We start from the raw sequence: 24,595 nt of genomic DNA, 5'->3' as shown, positions 1-24,595 counted from the left end.
CATTTTTGGTGTACTCTTTAAACTTGACAACTATCCAATAATTACGCGTAATGACGTATTGAGGAAATCCTTGACACCAGTCACCTTGCTCGAGAATTCGTGTACGTACATGTATATTTTTTTACAGCTATTTCATTTCATGGCCAAAGTAGCAGCTGTTTTGAGGCAATTCGTGCTTTCTTAATTGCTTTTCAAAATATTAGCCGTACGGCTAGCCGTGACTAACTCGGAAGTTTAACATATCAAATTGAACCTTTTAGGTGGAAAAAAGAACGTCAAGGTCAGATAACAAAGTGTCGAGACAGAAGAGTCAAACAGTGTTACTTCCTAGGTATAAAATAGAGGAGTTATAAAATTCTTAGAGTAAATGCATTAAATGAAAAGGTAACGTGATGTTTGTGCAATCATATTTTGTTCCCCTTTCATTTTGGATTTCAAGCAGCTCAGTGGGAACCATCGCCACCATGGGCTTTCTTCTCTCCAAATCCATGGATGCAAACTTGAAAAAACAGCAAGAGTTCATGCTTCACAACTCCAGGCTACAGGTGAGTCACGTTACTATGGCGATTTAAACACACGGAACCAGTTGTGCCAGTCAAGCAACCTCGAACAATTCTTCAACAGATTTTTTTTCCACATGCTCAGTGCCAAAATGAAGCGGTCAAATTCAATATGATTTTGTAAATTTCCAGGAAAATATTTGTCTCCAAGACTATTACCACTCTTTTCATTTTCTCAAACAATGTTTCCCAACCTTTATTGAGCCAAGACACATTTTTGAAAATTCTCCCATCGCAACACCAAATGAAAACGTCCCAAACAGATTTGCCTGTGGATTCAACAACAACAGATAGGGCTGATGATGCCCATGTTTGCTTCAGCTTACAATAGTTTAGCCAAACTAGAATGAAACACCGCATCAAAACAATCGCAGTCCATAACAACTCGGCAGAACTTTGCTAAACCTACATGTAAATATGACAACCAATATCTGCTACAGTATATTTATGGTTTTACAAAGGTGTATTGACTGTAATTGAATCTTCTGCCTTCTAGTGGGGAAGAACATTGAAATGTTCTGCCTGTCGTTATATATCACTGGAATAAATACCATACAGAGAAATTGGTTCATTTCACGCAGACACCTCATAATCTCTCATAGCTACTCGTTTGGGTAATCCCTGACTCAGCAGAAATCTAGTTACAGTGTCTGATGAATCTGTTTAAATAAGTCATCATCATCATCATCATTATCATTCCTTTCGCCAAGCAGGGATACCGTGTGACGTTGATGAAGTTATTTTTACTTACAGGCGCAATAGAAAAGGAAATTGGAACCTTGAGTAAAGTGGAAATAAACATGATACCAAACCACATTCTGCACATGTTTCCACATTCAGCGTGGTTTCGTAGTAAAAGAGTGCCGGTACTCGACTGGCCTGCCTGCAGTCCAGACCCGTCTTCCATTGACTCTGCCCCAGTTTATTTAATTTGTTTTTTGGGGAAGGTCAAGTCAAGTCAAGTCAAGTCAAGTCAACAGTATTTATAGAGCACTTTCAAACAGCCATCGCTGCATACAAAGTGCTGTACATGGAGCGATTTAACATATACAATAAACAGTAAGACGAATCAGTAATAAGTAATAAGTAATAAGGCGGTAGAAAGCACCAAGCAGTAAAACCAATAGCAAATCTAAGTCATGCTGAGTCAAACGCCAAAGAATACAAGTGAGTTTTGAGGAGGGCTTTAAAGATGGGCAGCGAGGAGGCTTGCCGAATGTTCAGTGGGAGGTCATTCCAGAGAGATGGACCAGCAACAGAAAAGGCTCGATCCCCTCTGAGCCTCAGTTTAGTTCTTGGTACGTCTAGCAAAGACTGGTCCACAGACCTGAGGCGCCGGGCAGGGGTGTAGGGGCGTATGAGCTCAGAGAGGTAAGGTGGCGCGAGATTATTCTGAGATTTGAAAACAAAGAGGAGGATCTTAAAAATAATTCTAAAATGAATGGGGAGCCAGTGAAGGGATGCCAAAGTAGGAGTTATATGCTCCCTCTTACGAGTACCAGTCAAGAGGCGAGCAGCGGCATTCTGTACCAGCTGAAGGCGCTTGATGGTGTTGCTGCCCTAACATCCAAAGTTTAAACATAAAATATCTTGCCTTTATAGTGAATTTAATTAAATATAGGTTGAAATGACTTGCAAATCATTGTATTCTGTGTTTATTGATGGTTCGTCTCAACTTCAGTGAAATGAGTATTGTTGTCGCTCTGCGTGGTTTTGCTAATTCACAGTGACATATGGAAACTGATTTATGTTATCTAAAAAAAAAAGGCCACAGTTTGTTTCGACTTTCAAGTTCCTCTGAGTCAGCTTAATTACACGGGTAGTGGAATTCATTTGTTTTATGTTGTTTTTTTTCCAGTCTTACACTTACGTCACAGTTCATCATTGCCACGTGTGACTGAAAACATTTCCTGCACAGGAAGTGATTTTTGTGTTTCCATTGTCCATTGACAAAGACGTATGCCTTGAGTTGATTTTAGCTTTTTTTTTTAATATATAAATGGATCAAACCCATTTCCTTTTGTGCAGCCACTTAACATGATTATTGATGGCTCCAAGCTGCATCGCAGCTGTGTCACACGGGGACACCTGAGCACTAAACCAGATTGTTTTGTTATTTGTACTGTACCTTCATTTACCGCTGCTCAGCCCAGCTGTACACACATGAGATTAAGACGAATCTCTTTTTTTTTTTTTTTCGGGGATGCTTAACCTGCGGCCGTGAGGACCTCGAATCGGAGATTCTCATTTGCGGATACTTTAATTTCTCGGATGCCGATGTACTGAATCATGAATCTATGGTGGGAGGGGTGGGGATGGTTAAGCTGGCCAACGAGAATCGATCAAATTATTTGATGGTGTCGGCTGATACTCTGACTCACTTTTACCAAAGAGAGATGACGCATTTTAAGTTTTGTTATTTTTAGATGGCAACGAGCTATTTATAAATCTTATCTGTGTCAAACTCTGACGATAAACGCATCAGGAAATGGATGGGTGGATGGAATGGATGGAATTCCACACACGAACGGAATCGCTAAGGAATGCGATCAACAGCAACGATTGCCGTCACCATAGAGAATGCGCGCAAACATCACGTCGGATACTCCATCGAAACACTTTGATTGGCATTTGAAAGCCCACATGTGAATAATTGGTGATTAAGTGAACATTTGCTGCCCCACGGAGGATCGGACTTCTTGAGAAGAAAGGAGCGTTGGCGCGGAGTGCCGATGCGGATTTGGAGCTGGGAGTCGCGGCTTGGAGTTTGAAGCGGATTATGTGGGACAGGAGAAGTGAACTAATCTCTTTTCGTCAATGGACGCTACAGCTTCGTGTTTGCTTTCAAAACTTTGCTTGTAGCAGACGTGTGCACATTTTTCAGCATGATGTCTCTGATCCACTGGTGAAAGGACACTTTGATCCTCTCCTCTTTCATCTATAACTGCTTCAGACAACAAAGTGTATGCAGAAAAGTGGTGAAGATTGCACGACTGTCTCTGTCCTATGTGTTGTCTTGTGTTATTTTTGTTATTTTTGACTTCAAAATGGCGCCGCGAGAGTGGCTGCCTTTCCAGCAGCTCCTATTTTTTTGTTGTTCTACTTCTTCCTTTCATAACTTTGCTGCTGTGAATCTGGAATTTCTCCATTGCGAGACTAATAAAGGTTTTCTTAATCTTAATCTTAATCTTGAAATTAGTTTTAAAAAGAACAACATGGCTTGATTGCGTTAATTATCTCAAGTACATTCATTGTGTATTAATTCACCTCTGACGTAATTGCGAGGGGGAGCGTTCTGATTTCGGGCAATTGTTTTTGAACGGTCAAGCCATGGTAGTCCGCATGGGATCACGGTAGGAGGTCAGTACTGTTAAGGACAATGGCTCCATCCGTTGGAAAAGAAGAAACATTATTTGTCCCCTATAAACACACACATAAAAGTGAGTCCACTGGTATCTCCACTCTGTTGCTCATATTCCGTGTATGTTTTTTACAGCTGGAGCGTCAGATGATGATGCAGAACCAGATGAGGGAGCGACAGATGGCCATGCAGATCGCCTGGTCAAGGGAGTTCATCAAGTACTTCGGTACATTCTTCGTGGTGGCCTCCACTGGCTTAACCGTGGGGTGAGTTTCACACCTCGTCGAGACTCGATGCGGTTTTTGGAGCGTGAGTGCATTTTCACAGCTTCACCTTTTTGTCCAGTGGCCTTTTGCCGCCGTAGCGACCGGACAGTCCCGAAATGTCATTTTATACGACTGACTAGCTTTTCTCACCAATAGCAGCAGCCAGTCTGGCAATGCACAAATCATATGCCGTGTGTCAAGTTTTAACCCCTTTATGCACGCGCTAACCTGATAACATGATAAGCTGTCCCTGAAAGGGTTAAAAAAAAAAAGCGGTACTTTTGCCCATTCATCAAAGTGAACATAGTCAAATGTGTTTTTCTTCTCCTCCAGTGCCTTAAAAAGAAAGAAACCAGCCATGTTGGCCCCGATCTTGCCACTCGGCTTCATCTTAGCCTATCAAATGGACAACGCCTATGGGACACTTATTCACCGAATTCGAGGTAAGGGCAGTCAAGTCGATCATCCCCTCTGTTCGAGTCAAGTTGAAAAGTGTTGAGTTCATTTCGTTGCGCGCTCACCAAACTTTGAGAAGAATTCCTTGGTGGACTCGGCTCTGTGCCCTGAGGAACAGTACATTGTAATGTTCAATAGTCCCAAATGTTATGTCAAAAGAAAACTAAATACAATGAAATACAACCATCCAGAGGAAAAATACCATTAGAAAAACTATAGGTGTATAAAAGCCCCCCAAAAATACGGGTGACAATAGTGCTCTGTATAATTGTTGTTTAAAAAAAAAAAGTCCAAAATAGGAGAAGATGAACGTCTTTAGCCCAAAACACTTGCATTCTGCTTTCCCATTGCTTTTTAGGGGAGGCCGAGGGTATCATGGTGTCTGAAAATGACCGTCTGGACTTGCCTCATGGGATGCCAACCTTCGATAGCATAGAGAAGGCCCGACGCGCTAAAAGCAACTTGGCCTCTTTCTTGGAGAGATAACTATGTTATCTTCCCGAAAGACGCTTCCAACGGTAAAACCGTCCATTTGCGCTTGTCAGACTGTTACCTGTTGCTCGCCGTGGGGAAAAGACGAATGCCGTTGCATGTTCTTGGGTCATGTGATACTGTATATGGAATATTACTTTTTTGTAAGAGGCAGTAGAATTCAACGGCTAAAGATTTGCACCAAATATAACCCATATACGAAACTTGATCCCGTATTGAGGATTAATTAGGCATCAATTTCAAACCTGCTTAGTGTCAATCAACTTCATTAAAGGTGCCTTGGCTGCACATTTTTTATTCATACTAACGAGAATGCCCCTGCTATTTTTTTTTTTCAAATACTATACACGGGAGGCGGCCCGGTAGTCCAGTGGTTAGCACGTCGGCTTCACAGTGCAGAGGTACCGGGTTCGATTCCAGCTCCGGCCTCCCTGTGTGGAGTTTGCATGTTCTCCCCGGGCCTGCGTGGGTTTTCTCCGGGTGCTCCGTTTTCCTCCCACATTCCAAAAATATGCATGGCAGGCTGATTGAACACTCCAAATTGTCCCTAGGTGTGAGTGTGAGCGTCGATGGTTGTTCGTCTATGTGTGCCCTGCGATTGGCTGGCAACCGATTCAGGGTGTCCCCCGCCTACTGCCCGGAGACAGCTGGGATAGGCTCCAGCACCCCCCGCGACCCTAGTGAGGATCAAGCGGCTCGGAAGATGAATGAATGAATGAATGAATGAACTATACTATACAGTTGTGCAATGGAAATGGTGTAACCCGTACATAAATTCACTGAACATAGTAAAATATATCATGACTACCGGTATTTAAAATTTTTGATGAGAACTCGCAGCTAAAGAAAATCCCAGATTCATCAACTCAAAAAAATTGAATATTAGGTAACAATCTATTTTTTTTTAATTGTCTTTCTGAAAAGCACTTTATCTGTTTCATCGTGAGATTCAATTTTTCACTTGAACTACTGCATAAAATGGGAACTTTTCTATCATATTCTGATGAATTGAGATGAGCCTCGAGTCATCACACCAGACTCACTTATTTTGCATTAACAATGCGGAAATAAAGTAGAAATAATTATTGTTCAAATTCTACCGAAAATAACTGGTCTGGTCAGTCAAGACTTGGATGTTTACACCGTCAACAATTGAAGGTGACAAAATGAAACCAACGTTGCCAAGTGTGGCTCCCAGTTTTCCGTGTGACCTCAGCGCTGACGTGGAGGCGAGGCTCAATGCCGCTTTCAATGCAAGAGTCCACCACTCACGCTTGTAATATTGCCACGCGAAGAAATAAACCTCAGCGCGTCATTGCCGTCGGTCAAAATGACGCACGCACGTGTGTGTATGTGACGGAGAGAGAAAGAGAGGGGAGAGTCTGGAGCGACTCCACAAAGTTAAGCGGACGACTATAAAAGATGTGGTCTCCCCCAAAGAAAACCACTCGAGTTCCATTAGGCCAGAGAACTTTTTTTTTTTTAATGGATGCCAATTAGCTGCATTGACAGCTGATTGTTGAGAAGCATGTTTTTGAGACTCGCCATATGCGTGTTGCTGTCGGCGCTGGTCGTGTACGGCGACGCGCAGCCTCAAACCATCAGCAGAGCGCTCCTGCCCAGGGAGTACGGAGTCAAGCTATGCGGCAGGGAGTTCATACGAGCTGTTATTTTCACCTGCGGAGGCTCCCGTTGGAAGCGACTCATCGACGCAGACTATGGTGAGCGGACCTTTTGTTGTTCATGTAAGATTGTGATGTGAAAAGTGGATTTATTTATCAACAGTGAAAAGCAAGGAATCAGCATTAAGGCAGTTTATGGCGCTGGATGGCGATGGCGGTCCAATGCACTTGTCAATGAAATCGTCATACTGTATCCCGCTTGATCCAATCTGAATTGAAAACGTTTTAAATACCTGTCGTTGTTTTTGTACTCCTGAAGTAAATATTTTCTCTCTCAAATCTACTCCATGAACGGAATTGGAATTTAGCTTCAAATTCAAAATTAAAATTTGTATAGATTTTTTATTTTTATTTTTTTACAATAGAAAAGAGATGACACAAAAGTGCTTTTCATTGGCCAGAAAGGAAAAAAAAATCTTAATGTTTTCCAAGAAGCAATTCCATGACCTTCATCCAACACATGGGCCACCAGTTGAGAATCACTGCCCTACTTGATGTAGCGGTCATTTCTATTCGAAATAACCAGGTCTCAGGAAAACTTGTAAATCCTGTAAAGTGTGCTGTTCATTTTTTTTCTTCACAAGACATTTATGTTTTGAATTAATGCACTCTATATGTGGATGTCGCCCAAATATCTATCTAATCGATCCATGTGTCTAAAAATCGTGTTGTTTTAGATTTGTCCACCAGATGGCGCTTCCGCATTACAAACATGCCGCAAAATATTATACAGCTCTGTCTTATTGCAAATGTGCCTTTGCACTGAAATGTAAATATATCTTATTCGGATTTTGATTTTTCATATTTCGTAATGACAATGAAATTCATCAAACGATGTGAATAACATGATATCTTTCTCCAGAATCTTTCTATCGGAGTCCCCGCGGTGACGTCACGAAAAAGAGCCAGCAGCTCACGTCCCACACCCGGAACCTTCTTCCCCGGCGCACATCCTCCACCTCCTCCGTATTTTCTCCAACTTCCCTGGCGGACAGCTTAACCCTTCGCGCTGCTTCAAGCAAAAGTGACGAGCGCGACACGTCCAACGTTTTTGGTGCGCTGACTCGAGCACGGTGGCGGAGGCGGAGGCGCTTTTCTCAGGGTGTAGCGGGTGTTTGCTGCATTGAAGGCTGTACGAAGTATGATATTGGAGGCTTATGTTGAAAGGTCCCGCGGCGTCGTGTTGTCATGTAAATAGCTCGTAACAAATTTGTTTGGGGTGGGGAATGTCAGCCTTCCATAAGAAAGATAAATAAATATATTCCGTAAAACAAGAGTTGCGTTTGTGTCCAGACTCAGAATCGTGTTTGACTGTTCATCCAATAAAAATAATCGCCTATGAGTTGAATTTTGCCTGTAAAGCCACCGATTTGCTGTTACAGTGCAAATGACTTTATTACTTTGGCACCATATTGTAGCAAGAAACTATGTTAAGGTGGATTGAGGAATCGGATTTAGCCCACAATTGCCCCGCGCCTGGCTAGTGCTTTGCTCTTGTGGCTATTTTATAAACTGTCCCTATCTCCTGCAACTGCAACTAAAATAATCGGAACTTTCCCACCATACTCCTGAGTATAAATGTATTATTAGACCATTGAGATTGTCTCAGAGACAAACCCGACATCACGAGGTCCTTTTAATGTGGATTCTCCCCACAGCGTCTAACCAGACAAGGAGTCCAAAAGAAATTCACACACTGATTACAAGACTTGATCATTTATTTAAAGACAGTTGTAAGAAAAAGTATGTGAACCCTTTGGAATGACTCACATTCCTCAAATAATTCATCAAAGTATAATAATTCATACAGTCTGCCTAAATTGATATCATGCTAACAATTATTGTGTTTTTATTGGGCACATGTTTAAAGTGCAGGGTGGGACAAATATGTGAACGTGACTTTTATGAGTGCTAATCGGAGTCAGGAAACCACCAACTTTGAGTCAAATCAAAGTGACGAGATTGGAGGTCTTTGCTAAAGGTGCCCTGCACACTCGGTTTGAGTCAGCAACTAGACTTCCCGTCTACCTTATAGGATGGTGTCTACTGAGTAACCTAAATCAGTGATTCTGAGAATGACAATTAAAAAAAAAAAAAATTAAAATAAGCGTGCCAAATAAATGACCACGTTTTCAGTACATTTAATAATACCACGGATGGCTTTTATTCAATTTGAATAGTAAAAAGTCCTTCAAAAAAATGTTCTCTTCATTTCTTTGCCACATACTGACAACAACGTAAAGGTACATTTAAGATGAGGAGTCATCAAAACGGTTTCTGTGAAATGCCTTCACACTTTTTGGAAATGTAAACACTTTCAAAATGTATACTGTATTCAACAGATAATATTACTTTGTTTTTAACGACATGTTGTTGGTCACTCATGTTTTAGCCCAGTCGGTGGAAATACAAAAAAAAAAAAGGGGCGGGGACAATATACATGCATTCAATATCAAAATATTTTATAAAACAAATTTAAAAAAAATTAAAAATCAAATACATAATAAGGGGGGAAAAAAGCAATATTCAAAGGCAATCAGGAATGTTCTTTGGAGTCAGGTGTAGTGTTTCCGAAGTCCTCACATCACTTGTGGCGACGCAGTTGCATCAAAGCGGCGGTCGGCCCGGCGTGATCGGACTCGTTTGTTTGCCATCAAAGCAACCAAAAGCGAGACTTGACCAATGACTGCGCCTCACGTGTCCAGGTTGTCTCGTGCCATCTCCACGCTGTGGATCAACATTTGGAAAGTGGGCCTCTGTCCCGGGTCGCCGCTCCAGCACTCGGTCATCATCCGGTGCATCTGACAAAGTGAAATCGGTCATTTACACGCCGACAGTTACGCTCGGCGTCAGCGTTTAATGGCGACATTGTATTAGAGCGAGGGCGGGGAAGCCTTTTCCGTGAGCCATGTAAGAGAGATGGCAGACAGATTATTATCCGCTTATGACACTGCTTAGCCAGCTCTATTTTTTTCCACCCCCATCGCACGTGGCACTGACGCGTTTGGGAAGATGACATAACCCCGGCCATTCGCTTTAGTTGACGATTAAAACTTTTTCTCCAGTCGGGGGTTTGGAATGCAGACTTGATTTGGTCGTAACGTGGCTAATTAAAAAAAAAAAGTTTTTTTTTTTTCAAGGTCACATGGTTTGTATAACACATTTCAAAATAAGAAAAAAAAATATGTTTGTGCTGACCTCCTTAGGGCAATGTTCAGGAACGGGCAAGCGATAGCCTTGTTTCAGCAGATCGATCAAATGATAAACGATCATCTGCCCTTGTTTGTCATTTCCCATTTGCTCCATAAACACCTGCAGCAAAAAAATACAAAAAAGAAGTCATAACGAGTCAGAGACATCACCGCAGAACCTGCTTTTTTTAAAAGGAGCATTTCATCAAAGAGAATTGATTCATAGTTTGCGGGAAAGTCGTGCGAGATTGTACCGCAGGTGGGCTGTAGCCTTTGTCACAGTAGGTAAAAAGTTCATACAGAACCACACCAAAACTCCAAACGTCCGATGCCACTGAAAATTTGCTTTCCGTAAGTGACTCTGGCGAATACCTGGAGAAAAAAAAATAAAATAAAAATTAAATGACGTATTTCAGGGACAGCGGTTACTACAGTGGACGTCTTATCATGGTATCAGGTTACAGGGTGCATGTGAAAGGGTGAATCAAACATGTTGCCGTCTTTATGAAATGCTGACCAAAAAATGGGACTTTCTCCGGGCTCCCTCACGGTGTAGTACTCTTTGTCCTGGGGGAGCACTTTGGTCAGACCAAAGTCACCGATCTTCACCCTCGTGTCGCTCTCCACCAGAATATTTCTGGTGGCCAGGTCTCGGTGGATGTAACGCCTTGTGGCCAGGTAGTCCATACCCTAAAACCAACATGTTACATGTAAATCCAAGAGGGGGAGGGGGGGGAATTCAACATTTTTCCATTGCTCCCGAAAGAAATGTGCCAAAAAATTTGCATTTATTGAGAAGGAAGTATTTGTTGATGCTGGTGGATTTCCTGTAATAGTGTCGACCATTCATTTGAAGCTAAAATAATCTATGCGGCATTTAATTATAACTTTAATGTTGTGAGTAGGCGGCCCGGTAGTCCAGTGGTTAGCACGTCGGCTTCACAGTGCAGAGGTACCGGGTTCGATTCCAGCTCCGGCCTCCCTGTGTGGAGTTTGCATGTTCTCCCCGGGCCTGCGTGGTTTTTCTCCGGGTGCTCCGGTTTCCTCCCACATTCCAAAAACATTCGTGGCAGGCTGATTGAACACTCTAAATTGTCCCTGGGTGTGAGTGTGGGCGTGGATGGTTGTTCGTTTCTGTGTGCCCTGTGATTGGCTGGCAACCGATTCAGGGTGTCCCCCGCCTACTGCCCGAAGTCAGCTGGGATAGGCTCCAGCACCCCCCGCGACCCAAGTGAGGATCAAGCGGCTCAGAAGATGAATGAATGTTGTGAGTAACTCACTTTTTTCATATTTTTCCGCAAATATTAAACGCGTCACATTAAACAAACAGATGTCGCCACACGCCGACCGAGTACTCTGTCATGTGCTGTCCAGTGGAGTGTTGTCACCTTGCAGATCTGTAGCGCATAAAGAAGCAGCTTCTTGAAATCAAAGTGGACTTTGTTTTTCAGCAGATAATCCCGCAAACTGCCATAGGGAAGATACTCCATAATCAGGCGTAGGTTCTTGCGTCCTGAAAGAGGAAGTGTTAAAATGATTTTTTTCCCCTTTTCTATTTTTTTCCTTTCTGACAGATGAAATCAGTTCTATTTGTTGGCGCCCTCGCTCGTCCGTACCTGCGCTGTAGCACACGCCTTTATATTTGACAATGTTCTCGTGATGGAGAGACTTGAGGATCTCGATCTCGCGCTCGAAATCCCGGATGTGCTCCGCCGTGCTGTGCTGGAGTTTCTTGACGGCCACCACCTCCCCCGTGCTGTCCTGCAGGGGGTCGTACCGACACATCTCCACGCTGCCAAAATTCCCCTGCAAGGGCGAAGAGGGTAGACATTTAGATGTCTCGTATGTGTGTGTGTGTGTGCACTCGTTTCCATGTTTTGAGGGGACATAAAATTGGAAACACTGTGTGTGTGTGTGTGTGGGTGTCTGCGTGCAGGTGCGTCTCACTTTGCCCAACTGTTTGAGAAAGATGAGGTGTCGCTCCTCAAACTGAGCGGGCTCTTGACACTCCGAGGCCCACGGGAAGCCGAGGCCTCGCGTTTTGGCCGGCACCATGTCGCTCTCCACCAGCAGCTCGTAGTCTGCGCCGAAAGGCGAGAAAGACGATGACGACGCCACATGGACAATACCGTGGCTGTATTTCCGCATATAAGTGAAAGGCAGCGTTGGTTTACTCGAGTGCAGATGCAGGATTTTGCAGAGCGTGCTCAACGTCATTTTGCATATTCTGAGAAGGACTATACCGGATGTCGATGAATTTCTCATACGCAATGTGAATGATCAAAACACGAGACGAATTGCGTTGGCTGATTTTGCGCCTTTAAATGCCACGCCCGGAAGTTCGGTGCCAGCGTACCACGGGCAAAAATAAGAAGTGGCCGGGAGAACCGTTTTCCTATGCTGACATGTCTGAATCTTCTGAATGAGCAAAGCGCTAATTTGGAGCCGGTCACAAGAAGGAGTCATGCGTTTCCAGTTATAACGTTTCAACTTTACATGAGGCCACCAAAGTTATACTTGATCCGTTTTTCGATATTGAATATGTTTGGCAGGTGAAAAAGGGCAAAACGTGGGCAAGTCGCTACCTGGGGTAAAGAGACTGTTCAGGTCTCTGATGACCGCTCGGAAGGAGGGTCGGTGCGAAGGCTCGTAGTCCATACAGCTGTTAATCAGATTGGCCAGCTCGGTCCATTTGGGAGCCGGCAGCTGGTGTCTGTCCTCGTAGAACATCATCTTCTGCAAAGGGCAGCACAGATGCAGTCAAGTCAAGTCAGATTGATTGAAATCGCCCTTCATCACAAAAGAGTCTCAAAGTCAGAATAGGTGTGAACTTTTGGTGGCTCCTTGCTTGTAGGGATGCCACAAACCATCATCGGGCAAATCCATGACGAATTTCAGTGCCCCTGCTTGCTCGTGTGGAATCGTCGCTACATTCTGGACCTCGATTAACCCTCGTAGTGCACCGCTTGCGATAAATGTAAAATGATGTCTTTGAATCAAAGGCAAAGGCATTCAGAAAAACACGAGAGAGCTGAAACTTATGGAGGGGTTCTAAAATGGCCTAAATTTCATGACGTCACCGGCTGATAATTCTCAGGCATTTCAGCAATAATAAAAAACGTTTTGATACCTTAATCTTCACAATTTACATATTTTGCACCATAGAGACCCAATATAATTCATATTTTTGAATGCATGGTAAACCTAATGTGTAAACATGCATTTCACGCGATTTTTACGTCAATCGCTTTGTTTTCGCTTGGACAGACATATGCATGCCACATTGTTGGGTTGAGGTCATTCCAATTGTGCAACTTTTAGGTGGCGCCAGAGGATCGCAAATGAGTTTGCCTTTTTGCAGGAGGCTTCAAACCAATGTATTTTAACATGAACACGTCCGGTCGGGATTGTTAGTAGGGCTTGATTGGGAGCTCCAGACACAATTTTTTTTTTCCTTTTGCAAAAAATAAAGAATAAAAAAATCCCAAAGAACTAATAAAAACTATATATGTATGGATAGCACAGATGCCTCTGAACATTTTGAGTGTTTGAAAAAAAAATGTTTTTATAACACAAAATACATCATTACAAAAATTGTAAAATGCGTAACTTAAGGCCTTTTTAATTTGGGGCACACAAGGGTTAAGTGTGTCGCGTGGGCCCTCGAAACACACGAGTGAATCAAGGCGTCCGTCGTCTTTGTCACCTTGCAGCAGTCGAGGGTGCCGAGTGGTTTATCTCCACCGCTGCAGATCTCCCACAGGGTGGTGCCGAAGCCCCACTTATCAGTGGCCAAACTCAGATTTTGCTGGTTTTCAATGCACTCCGGCGGCACCCACGGGATCCGCTCCACCAGAACTGTTGAGTCCAAAGGCAGCAGACGAACGTTTGGCTGGCGATTCGATCCGTCACATTTGAGTGTGGAGGTATGATTTTTAAGGACCTTCTTTGGGCAGCACGGTGGTGCCGATGCCGGGGTCACTCAGCTTGATGAACGGCAGGCTGCCCGTCTTCCGGTCCTCCTTTCGGATCACCAGAACGTTCTTGGCGCACACGTTGCCGTGGACGACGTTCTTGTCTTCCTGAGGCCGCAAAAGACAAACGCTTAGCGCTCTGGCGAGAATAATCTTCCGTGATGATCTTACCAGGTAGTGCATGGCCCAGGCTAGCTGCTTGGCTACCTCCAACTTCCAAGTGATGTTGATGCTACTTTTGTTCTTTTTCAAATACGTGTCGAGAGAGCCAAATTTACCGTACTCCTGGACCATAATGTCTGAAACGAAGAAACGAAGGAGAGGTCAGTTTGATGCACCCGTCCATTTTTTTTTTTTAATGACTAAAACATGACAAACAGGAGTGAGGAAATTTGGTCTTTTGCGATTTGAACTTACTCTCGTCTCCGCAAACGCACACGCCGTAGTTGAGGAGCAAGTGCTTGTGGGAGAGCTGGCTCATCATGCTGGCCGCTTCAAAGAATGACTGGGGGGTGGGGGGGGGGGGCAGGAGAAACCAAAGCAATGTGAGAACAGGAGCCACTGGAGCTTCTCCACTCAGCCAAGTAGTCATAAGCTGACCTCTGAGTAACTACGATGAGCCTTGTCCAGGATTTTGATCACCACTTCGATTTGATGAATCTCTCCGTAGTCTCCGAGCTCCTTCCTCACGCCGGAGAAGAGCTTGGTGAACGTACCCTGGCCGAGACTCTCACTCTAAAATATCGAGCCAAACAATGCTAAAGCACTTTCACGAGGAGGTGTCGTTTCCTGTTGCTATATTTGATGAATTGGAGGAATGGCAGAAAGCGACGATGGGTTGTCTTACGATGACAAGGTCCTCTTTTCGAATCTTGTGGAAAACCATCTGGCTGATGCTTTTTTGAAGCGAGGGAGACAGAAGAACATCCGGCCCTTGGTTATTTCGACACACCAGCAGGTTGGATTTGTCTGGAGAAGCGTGGAGGGCACGTGTTAGGTCGTGTTAGGTAGCTTCCACCCAAAATCGTCATTCGATCGTCATTTACATGCAAGACGCTCTTAAATGACAAATTTGAATCATTCGTGATCTATTTTTTATTTTAAATTTTTTCCGACTGACGTTTGGGGCTGGGCGGGCAGCACTTGGTCAGATGGAATGTGTGTCCGTCCGTGCGAAGCGCCTCCTTTTGGTAGCAGTTGAGAAGTTCCCCGAGGGTGTCGAAGCTTCTCTTGGCCCCGTTCAGAACGTAATTTCCCGACTCGCCCCTCAGAATCTGACAGTGCTTGTAGTCCATCATAGCATCATACTGAAGGTCAAAGGTCAAACACATTGGCCGTCATATCACGTCCGAAGTCCGCGTTGGCAAAAAAAAAAAAAAAATTAGGCGGACCATCAATCAGCAAGTCACATGATCGCTTACCCCCACCACAAAGGACATAAATAATTTATCGTAGTCTCTGGGGCTACGGCGCAGCATGTACAAGCCCTGGCGGTTGCCGGAGCGACGCAGCTTAGCGATGGTAAACTCCATCCTGTGGACCAGAGAGACGCGTTACGTTGCGTGGGAGCGTCGACGCCCAAAAATCTTTTTGGCCGAGCGCGCGGGCCACTTACGACACGGGGCCGTGACAGTGATTCTGAATGCCTTCCAGAAGCCTCGGGGGGGCCACCTCCTTGCAAAGAAAATGATGGGCGTCCGCAACCAGTCTGTAATATCCGTCCACTAGCGATACAAATGACAATGCCTCAGAGAGAGAGCGAAACTCCAGCTCCTAAGTGGACAAAGAATATATCAGAATTATGAAATTAAAAAAAAAAAATCACAAGTGCTTAATTTTCGACGCCCCACTGGAGAAGTTCTACTCACAACATCGCAAGACTGGAAAACAAAAACACGATTGTTCCTTCACCCCCCCGACCGATACAAAAGATTAGCGCGCCCTCGCGATAATGACGACGGTGTCATGAAAGACGTGCATGATACCAGCGAATCAGATTTAGTCCAGACTAGAAATTATATTCGGCCAGAAACATTCACAAATGCGTCAAACGCGTCGTTTCTGCTGCGCGGACTTTCATTTGATGGCGTTTTGAGCATTTCCACATCGCCGCACAACTCCAGAAATGTGTCAGACAGCCAGTGTGTGTGTGCTTTACCAGGATGTGGTGGTCTTGTCTCGTGAGCGTAACGACACGACTCTCCACCGAGCCTTCCTTATTGGCCTGCTTGATGCTGATGTCTATCACCTCTTGGAAATCGCAGTACGTCTGCAGCTCCTAAACCGCACATCATGCAAATGCGGATCATAATGACCGTCTCCCCCCGTTTGCCGCCCCAGGCGTACGACGGACCGCGGCCGATTTAGATTATGCAGAACTTGTCAATTGCCATGGCGACGCAAACCCCCCTCGGTCGTCGTCTTCCTTACCTCCTCTGCTCCCTCCGTTTTCCCTTTTGACCACTGGATGCCCTTGTTGCCCATGACGACGATGCTAACATCGTGCGCAGACAGGTCCGTGACGCGGAAGCGCTCCGAGTAGAGCGACGGAAGCAATATCTCCAAGCTCATCAGATACTTGAGGCGAAGTTTACACACCGTGGCCTTTAATTCGGTGAACTGCTGGATGAAGCGCTTGAAGCGGAAGCGGATGCGCTTCCGCGTCAGGATGTTGTACTCCTGTATGCGACTTCGCATGCAGCTCGGCAGGAAGGATTTGTAGCTGAAACAGACATGTTTTATTTATTTATTTGAAGAGACCTCAAACCGAAACACTCGCGGTGCATTCGACGAGTCAACGGACCTGGTGTCGTTGTAGATGCGCACGGGAGACTGACCGCTTTCTTTGGCCAGACGCATCATGTCGAGAACCGCCAAGCCCAGACACTCTTCCTGGGCTTCGTGACCCATCGGGATGACAACCTTAGCGTTAAGGAAGTCACTGCGCCACTGGCGAGGAAAATACCAAAAAACATCCTCTTTGGAAAACGATAGTTAGGGAAATAATCATTTATTCATTGTGAGATTTTGTTGATTAGTCATTAGTCGTTGAAGGAAAAAAAATCATCAGCTATGGGCGGTTGGGCCGACTCCACACAGTCTCGTATGGCGTCATTTAGTCATTAGATTCAAACTGGCAGGTTGTTTTGTCCCTTTTTGATCGGGGCAACTTAGTTAAATGGCATCCCGTAGTCATTAGTCAATCGCATATTTTGTCAACAAAAGTGTAATGTGTGCGTTGAAATTCTGGATCTTTTTAAAGAGTGGTACAGTAGAGACACTCCAGTCGACCTGTTTTGGTAAAATCCACGACTGTCATGCTTCATTGAAGAAGGAACACTGTATGCTTGTGAGGCAAGTTCGATTTTTATTTATTCATTCATTCATTCATTCATCTTCCGAACCGCTTGATCCTCACTAGGGTCGCGGGGGGGTGCCGGAGCCTATCCCAGCTGTCTCCGGGCAGTAGGCGGGGGACACCCTGAATCGGTTGCCAGCCAATCGCAGGGCACACAGAGACAAACAACCATTCGCACCCTCACTCACACCTAGGGACAATTTTTAGAGTGTTCAATCAGCCTGCCACGCATATTTTTGGAATGTGGGAGGAAACCGGAGCACCCGGAGAAAACCCACGCAGGCCCGGGGAGAACATGCAAACTCCACACAGGGAGGCCGGAGCTGTAATCGAACCCGGTACCTCTGCACTGTGAAGCCGACGTGCTAACTAACCACTGGACTACCAGGCCGCGATTTTTATTTATTCATTCATTTATTTTTTTGGTGCTGTATATTAAAATTATTTTTGCGGTCAGTCTGCTATAAATGGCTGGCGCCCAGTGAAGTATTCTCTCGTTTTTATCAATGACAGCGTCACAAATGTGCATTCTTTTTTTTTTTTGGTTTGATTAGATATTGAATTGGCAAATCAACTAATATTCCAGGGCGGCCCGGTAGTCCAGTGGTTAGCACGTCGGCTTCAGAGTGCAGAGGTACCGGGTTCGATTCCAGCTCCGGCCTCCCTGTGTGGAGTTTGCATGTTCTCCCCGGGCCTGCGTGGGTTTTCTCCGGGTGCTCCGGTTTCCTCCCACATTCCAAAAACATGCGTGGCAGGCTGATTGAACGCTCTAAATTGTCCCTAGGTGTGAGTGTGAGCGTGGATGGTTGTTTGTCTATGTGTGCCCTGCGATTGGCTGGCAACCGATTCAGGGTGTCCCCCGCCTACTGCCCGGAGACGGCTGGGATAGGCTCCAGCACCCCCCGCGACCCTAGTGAGGATCAAGCGGCTCGGAAGATGAATGAATGAACTAATATTCCACCCAAAAGCGACAGCAAAATAAATATTTTGACGAAGGGTGTGGTCGACACTTTTTCATGGTTTCCAACAGAAAAATGCAATGATACCAGGATAACGGTTTACTTTGATTTGAATTATCCTTCCAACCTTGTCTTGAAGTTTGAACCACAGTGGCACATTTGCAAAAGGGCGGATCAGGTCCCTCATTTGTCTGCTCGGTGACTGTTTATGTTCTGTTTGTATGCGAACAGAAGCGAGTCGCGTCACACTAACAAACGCGGGCGCAACACGCAGACAAAGAGAGACAACAACATCACTGTGTTCCCCGATTTGTGTCGCTTAACCATCATTAACCATGTTACTCGCCGTGCGCGACTTTAAGAGGGAAAAAAAAAATGCCGGAATGGTCGGCTAACTCTAATCGCATGCGAGTACAACCGGGATGATTACATTTTGTTGCGTCCGCTCGCTCATAACAGCGACTGCCGTTCCTCTCGGCTCTTTTGGTGATTCGCGTTGAAAAAAAAGGGAGACCTCAGCGTGATATTTGTCCTTACGACTGACCTGGAAAAATTGATACGCCATGACGCACTCATCCATCACAGGGCTCTCCGTGCCCTTGTTAATTCCGCAGCGGTGAGCATATGACGAACTGCCACTGTTATACCAGCCGGGAAAGTAGTACCTGGTTCAAGGTGGGGGGGTCAGGGGGAGAGAGAGAGAGAGGGGGGGGTCATTATCTCGCATGCTGGAGAATGAACACTCGCGAACGCCGTAAACCTTCTACCTGATTCTGAAGTGCAGGCGCTCGCTGGCCTCCTGGTGCAGTTTGAAGACATGATTAGCTGGGAACCACACTTGGTCGCTTTCTCTCATCAGGCTGAACAAATTGAAATACAGTGGCGCGATACCTGAAATGAATATTTGGTCCATCAAGACTTGAAAAGCAAGCAGTTATTATTATTATTTTATTACACAGAACCCAGCAAACGCATCCGTTTCAGCAAAAAGCAACAATTTGCAACAAATGTTACACGGCTCTCTGTAATGTCCGTGCTTAGTGGTCTGGATTGAAAATATTGTCATATTTCAACGTAATATGTCATTCTTGGGATGCAAAAAAATGTATTTTCAAAGTGTGAGTGTCGCAACTTAGCTGACGAGCGCTTTCAACACAACACGCCGGGCAAAGTGTAAAACTTCACACCCCTGTCCTGGCGAGCAACAAGCGCGTCAAAAATGCAAACGGCTGGAAACTCTCAAAATGTCAGCCGGGACTTGTGTTTGACATTAGGGGAAACATGCACCCGCATGGAGAAAATTGTAGAGTCAGGTTATTCGGAGACAGAAGGTTTTCTTAACAGGAAGCACTCACCAGAGTGAGGCAACAGCCTGACGATGAGAACACTGCCTAAGGAGGAAGTGCGCTGGACCGCAAGCGGAAGTCAAGGTACTTGAGGGGTTAACCTACATACGAGTGCTGCCATGCATTATTATTTACAATACGAATATTCGACCACCGACGCGTCTTCGGTTGTGACGACACAACGTTTTCTTGTCTGTGCAATGCGGCTCCATTTATTTTTGTCTTACACTCACTTCCTGTCAAGGAATCGCGTCCTCTCCCGCACATCTCAACCAGCTTTCGCTCCAAACCTGGGAATTTTGGGTTCAAAACGGCGTTTTATCTTCGACTTTTACCTACAGTGAAGGTAATCGAGCGCCACCTGTTCTCAGAACATCAAACTCAACTGATACTTTGACAGTTGCAAGATGTCAGCAGATTTGACGGAAATTCTGACTCAGCGAGCGCTGGAACGTTTCCAAGGAATGAGTAGTTTACACCGCTTTACGAATACATTGGAAATGTTTAAAAACAACCCGACAAAAGTGGCTTTGGCGTCGCCATCCGAATCACTCGGTTACCGTTAAAAACGTCGCATCAAACTGTAGCGATGAAAACTCTGAGGTCTGATTCCAAGTGGCCAAATGATAATTCAATTTTTAAAATGTTCATCGTTTCAGTGACCACAAGTTATGGGATTAAAAACTCACTTGGATCACGTATTTCTATTTTCATATTCTATTGAAAATAGTTACCGTATTTTCCGCACTCTAGGGCGCACCCAAAAGCATTCAATGTTCTTCAAAGCCAACAGTGCGCTTTATATTTAATCCGATGCGCCTTATAGATGATCAATATTCTGAATTCTTGAACGTAGTATTTTAAATATTCTGTAAAGCGCTTTGTTACAGCTGCAGCGATTGTGAAAGCCCTATCTAAATAAAGCTGTATAGTATAGTATTCCCTTTAGCGTAGCTCCATCTAGTGGATGCATAATGCAACCGCAGCCACTATTGTAGCTTCTATTCTATGCGCCTTATAATGGGGTGCGCCTTATACATGAAAACTGTTTAAAATAGGCCATTCATAGGCCTTATACTCCGAAGTGCCATATAGTGCGGAAAATACGTTAAACGGTAGACAAGGATAGATAGCAATCTGTAGATAGATATAAGGGGATTGTGGAAGGCAACGCATAGAATGTCCAAAGCAACATTTGCTTCATGTCTCACCGCAAGTTTTGGCCGCGAGGATGCAGAGCTGCTCCGCGACGTACTCGCCAGGCGGGTAAGTGAGCACGCACTCCTCTCCTCCATCGCCCTTCCTCACGTAGTACAGGTAGACACTGAGGCATGTGCTATTCCGCTCAGGTCCAGAAGGTGCCGTGCAGTCAGGTGGGAGACCATTATGATGTGCTTTGGGACAGGTGGTGGACGGGTTCATGTTTTTCGCCAGAAAACAGGCCATGCACCACCGCCAACATCCACCTAGCAATGGACCAAGACGAGAAAAGAGAATTTCATTAGGAGAGTTGAAGATTCTAGCGTGCTAATATTTGCCATTAACAGCTCTGATGTGGTTGAGTGCAAGATGGAGATGTAAATATCTGGAAATTCAAAGCTGAAATGTTCATTTAATATCCAACGTTTGATGTCGACAGCAAAAATTTGCCCTCGTTGTTCCAATACATGTGGAGGGGAGTCCATCTTTTCCCCTCATCTTGAGTCAACTTTCAACATTCATTGAAGTGAGCAAAGTGAAATCCAGATGAAACACATTGTTTGACTACAAACAATGTGATAACAATCAAAACCAGTTCAAGTGTCCGCAGCAAGAATGTAAACGTGCTAAAGGTCCTGTGTTCCGTGTGCCCTCGTTTCCTCTGTTGGGCTGCTGAACCACAACGCAGCTAAAGACGCGTCTGCAAGGCCAAATAGAAGATGTCAACTACATTCATGACCTCAAGTAGCGCAAGTGATAAAAAGATACATTTAAGCTTCACAATGACAAAGAGGAAAGTGTGACCGAGAAAGAATAAAGCCAGCTGCTCTCCAGTGGAATGTGATGAACGCACATGACTCTACGGTCATTTCCCACATCCTGGATGAAACAGTTTGTGTTTTTTTTTTCAGTGATGATGGCGCCGTAGTTGACAGCCGTCTGTGAGAGCTCTTCAAGACCTCAGATTTTTTTTGGGTTGTTTTTATACAGTATTTTGTTTTGTCATATTGTTGTCCTTCGGGTGGACTTTTTTCAGCGTTTGGGCCACGGCATTCGTCGAAGAAGAAGAAGAATCTGTGCATCTCGGCACACTCGTGTACCATCACTGATTTTGATGGGGAGGAACCTCGGCACTATTTGACTGTCGCCGCTTGACAGGCCTGTGATGCTTGAGGTTTTTTGGCCCCTGTAATGGGCATCATTTTTCACAGTCCCGATTTGTTCAGCGGTGATACCGGCGCTGTTGGACGGTCCGCATTGGTGCGGCTGGATGGATAACTGCTGGAGCTGAAGATGAGGAGGGAGTAGGGTCGGCATGCAGCGCAGATGCGCATTTGGACCTGAGAGTCGGCGCTTGGAATTGAAGCGGATTTACATGGGACAGGAGAGGTGAACCAATCTCTTTTTGTCTTCTGTGTTTACTTTCAAATTTAGCTTGTACCAGACGTGTGCACATTTAGAGCGTGACGTCTCTGATCCACTGGTGAAAGGACACTTTGATTCTCTCCTCTGTCATCTATAACTGCTTCAAATAACAAGCCGTACGTTGGAATATGGTTATGATTGAATGACCGGCCACGTTTTATGTTATGTGTTTTGTTATTTTTTGTTATTTTACGTTAGCTGTTCTGTAAAACACTTTGTTACAGCCGCAGCTGTTGTGAAAGCCCCATGTAAGTACATTTTATTGTATAGGAAAGCATTGTTGACAAATGCTGCAACAGATTATTCAGATTAACTGTCAACGATAGTCCTTACTACAATATCATGCAGAATATTGTGCAGGTTTTCCAAGACATCTGCAGGTTCTTGCAGAGGGATTGTGATGAGTCAAATATTTCACATATAATTTGATGAGGAAGTTGAGCACATGTTTCAGAAGAACATGGGAAAACATCCCTTGTGTTGTGTGTTCCATGTTTACACACCCAAAACATTTATCACACAGCATACAGGCGTGTTTCGTACTCAAGTCTTATCAGGGCCTCCTCGGTTTGCTGCGGTAGGTCCTCGTTATCAGTCACAACACATTTTATCATTTACTACACTAAAGTCTGCCTCTGGAAATTTGGGCTTTCACAGCGTGCGCTGTCCCTCTTTTAATAACACTGCAACTGTAACTTTGGCAAATCTGAGCAATACGGCAATCTTCAAGAAGCCAAAAAGTTGCTACATTCAACCAACAAATAGTGAAATTGTGAGTCATCGACACCCACCCCAAAAAATGTTGTAACTGCCTGAAGATGCCACATTCTGCTGACAAAGCCCTGTTTTTCAATTAGACATGGCTGCGGTCTGACTAAAAAACCTGTGCCACCGAATTCAACTTTTTTTTCAAGCAAACAACCACAAAGATGGGATGAAACAATTTAAAGATTTAAAGAGGCATTTTTCAACAATCTTAAAATGAACTCGAAGTGAATGGAGGCCTGAATTGGATTTATGTGCTCCCTGCTACAAGCTCCAGTTAGGAGACAAGCAGCTACATTTTGGACCAACTGGAGATGCTTGAGGAAGTACTGTCAGAAACCCAGACATGATGTAACAAATGCATCGATTACTCGAGCTGTCTCCTTATGTATATTATCCAGTCATACATGTGAAATGATAAATACTGTGAGGTCGAGTTGTAAAACAACTTATATGGGTAATTGGTTTCCAACTACCAAGCTATCGCAAGCTTAAACCTAAGAAACATATATATGTGAATGTGAAAGGGGGTGGATTACTCTTGGATCACTCCATTCGCTATTGGCGACTACGGCCATGACTAGAGCATCAGCGGTTTTATAGGGTGGCATGCACTGGCAGCTGCCACCTTTACCAAATGCCTTGCCATCCCTGTCACCACTCCAAGAGTTGGCAACAAATCTATCAATACTACATTCAAAATGTCATTATAAACATTTCTGATATTGTGTATTTTAAAACAATTCATTGAAACGTCTTTGCCAAGGTGAAATTGGCCAGAGCCGCCGCTGGTCCACACGTTTGTGACGTCATGGGAAAACTATTCCACACATGATGTAATGTGCGAATGTGCACGACAAAAGTGCCTTCGTTGGTAATTAGGATGTTCAGAATCAGTGAATGGGCCGTAAATGTTGTTGTTGTAACTTTAAAACTGTCCCATCGTCATTGTCGCCATGCATTTTTTAGTAGTAATCGTATGAGTCGTGTTATTAAACATGCATACCTGTCAACCGAACATAACCAAATCAATTACATCGCGTCAACGTTTTGAGAACGTCATATCAACAATGCTCAGCTTATAAAACCATCAGACCCGCTAAAACAAACACTTACAGTCTTGTTGTCGTCGAGTTGTGGGCGGGAGCAATGCCGCTTGCACGACGCTGCTAAAATGCTCAAATGTGCTAAAAATTCTCACACTGCTAACGGCTCCCACGTCGGCCTTGGCTTCGAACACCGACCGTCCAGCAGCCGCGCCGTATCTTTGTCCCGAAACACAACAACGATAGCCTTTAACTGCTCTCGTCCGGGGCCAACTGTCAACTGTCAAGCGAACCAATAGTGACCCAGGACCCTCTCGCTTGGAGTAAAACACGGGAACTCTCTCACTCCTCGACTTTTCCCCTCTCGCGAGTGGGAGTAAACAATAGTCCGCCCAAGACCATCGTGTTTGTGAGTCGGGCAAAGAGCTCCCCCTGGTGGAATTGTATCGCATAGCAGGCTGATCTCGCTGGTGTTTCCACAACAAACTATTATTTATGCCAGCCTCAAGAACAT

At 44.7% G+C, this 24,595-nt stretch overlaps 3 protein-coding genes and 1 long non-coding RNA gene across 8 annotated transcripts; 3 read left to right on the top strand and 1 right to left on the bottom strand.

The window, feature by feature from the left end:
• The first annotated feature begins 68 nt into the window (after nucleotides 1-68).
• On the top strand, nucleotides 69-5,438 carry plgrkt (plasminogen receptor, C-terminal lysine transmembrane protein). 4 transcript variants are annotated; one of them, XM_052051738.1, is made up of 5 exons: nucleotides 69-101; nucleotides 440-545; nucleotides 4,057-4,187; nucleotides 4,521-4,630; nucleotides 5,002-5,438. In XM_052051738.1, exons 2-5 carry the CDS (start codon nucleotides 465-467, stop codon nucleotides 5,127-5,129), a joined length of 450 nt encoding a protein of 149 aa, XP_051907698.1. In that variant the 5' UTR covers nucleotides 69-101; nucleotides 440-464; the 3' UTR covers nucleotides 5,130-5,438. The 4 variants fall into 4 exon arrangements, with proteins under 4 accessions (XP_051907698.1, XP_051907699.1, XP_051907701.1 ...); XM_052051739.1 differs by having other exon boundaries at nucleotides 77-101; nucleotides 443-545; XM_052051741.1 differs by lacking the exon at nucleotides 69-101 and adding an exon at nucleotides 148-331 and having other exon boundaries at nucleotides 443-545.
• A 441-nt stretch (nucleotides 5,439-5,879) lies between these two features.
• LOC127591499 (relaxin-3-like) lies at nucleotides 5,880-9,325 on the top strand. Its single transcript, XM_052051728.1, has 2 exons — nucleotides 5,880-6,856; nucleotides 7,680-9,325. Exons 1-2 carry the CDS (start codon nucleotides 6,664-6,666, stop codon nucleotides 7,979-7,981), a joined length of 495 nt encoding a protein of 164 aa, XP_051907688.1. The 5' UTR covers nucleotides 5,880-6,663; the 3' UTR covers nucleotides 7,982-9,325.
• jak2a (Janus kinase 2a) lies at nucleotides 8,958-24,477 on the bottom strand. 2 transcript variants are annotated; one of them, XM_052051449.1, is made up of 24 exons: nucleotides 24,152-24,477; nucleotides 20,857-21,111; nucleotides 19,067-19,190; nucleotides 18,844-18,964; nucleotides 16,786-16,931; nucleotides 16,413-16,704; nucleotides 16,141-16,260; nucleotides 15,598-15,755; nucleotides 15,404-15,515; nucleotides 15,103-15,289; nucleotides 14,830-14,951; nucleotides 14,583-14,717; nucleotides 14,400-14,487; nucleotides 14,154-14,281; nucleotides 13,952-14,090; nucleotides 13,715-13,866; nucleotides 12,594-12,744; nucleotides 11,956-12,089; nucleotides 11,625-11,814; nucleotides 11,397-11,521; nucleotides 10,526-10,698; nucleotides 10,263-10,380; nucleotides 10,016-10,129; nucleotides 8,958-9,618 (listed from the first exon to the last, which is right to left on the bottom strand). In XM_052051449.1, the coding sequence occupies exons 2-24, from the start codon at nucleotides 21,089-21,091 to the stop codon at nucleotides 9,511-9,513; spliced, it is 3,372 nt and encodes a 1,123-aa protein (XP_051907409.1). In that variant the 5' UTR covers nucleotides 21,092-21,111; nucleotides 24,152-24,477; the 3' UTR covers nucleotides 8,958-9,510. The 2 variants fall into 2 exon arrangements, with proteins under 2 accessions (XP_051907409.1, XP_051907410.1); XM_052051450.1 differs by having other exon boundaries at nucleotides 24,237-24,477.
• LOC127591556 (uncharacterized) lies at nucleotides 10,670-18,157 on the top strand. The gene is made up of 2 exons (XR_007959905.1): nucleotides 10,670-10,960; nucleotides 17,975-18,157. It is a non-coding gene; the product is annotated as an uncharacterized LOC127591556 (long non-coding RNA).
• Nucleotides 24,478-24,595: the final 118 nt, after the last annotated feature.

This window comes from Hippocampus zosterae, chromosome 18 (assembly GCF_025434085.1).
Source record: "Hippocampus zosterae strain Florida chromosome 18, ASM2543408v3, whole genome shotgun sequence".
Taxonomy (NCBI): Eukaryota; Metazoa; Chordata; class Actinopteri; order Syngnathiformes; family Syngnathidae; genus Hippocampus; species Hippocampus zosterae.
Note: the sequence above shows the minus strand (reverse complement) of the source record. Positions and strands in the feature narration are given on the sequence as shown.

Coding starts and splice junctions, on each gene's coding strand:
- LOC127591499 (XM_052051728.1), top strand. CDS start 6,664: ATGTTTTTGAGACTCGCCATATGCGTGTTGCTGTCGGCGCTGGTCGTG. Junction 6,857..7,679: donor ACTCATCGACGCAGACTATG/GTGAGCGGACCT, acceptor ATCTTTCTCCAG/AATCTTTCTATCGGAGTCCC.
- jak2a (XM_052051449.1), bottom strand. CDS start 21,091: ATGGCCTGTTTTCTGGCGAAAAACATGAACCCGTCCACCACCTGTCCC. Junction 18,965..19,066: donor CGCCTGCACTTCAGAATCAG/GTAGAAGGTTTA, acceptor ACCTTGAACCAG/GTACTACTTTCCCGGCTGGT. Junction 15,756..16,140: donor GACAAGACCACCACATCCTG/GTAAAGCACACA, acceptor TTGTCCACTTAG/GAGCTGGAGTTTCGCTCTCT.
- plgrkt (XM_052051738.1), top strand. CDS start 465: ATGGGCTTTCTTCTCTCCAAATCCATGGATGCAAACTTGAAAAAACAG. Junction 546..4,056: donor TTCACAACTCCAGGCTACAG/GTGAGTCACGTT, acceptor TGTTTTTTACAG/CTGGAGCGTCAGATGATGAT. Junction 4,188..4,520: donor TCCACTGGCTTAACCGTGGG/GTGAGTTTCACA, acceptor CTTCTCCTCCAG/TGCCTTAAAAAGAAAGAAAC.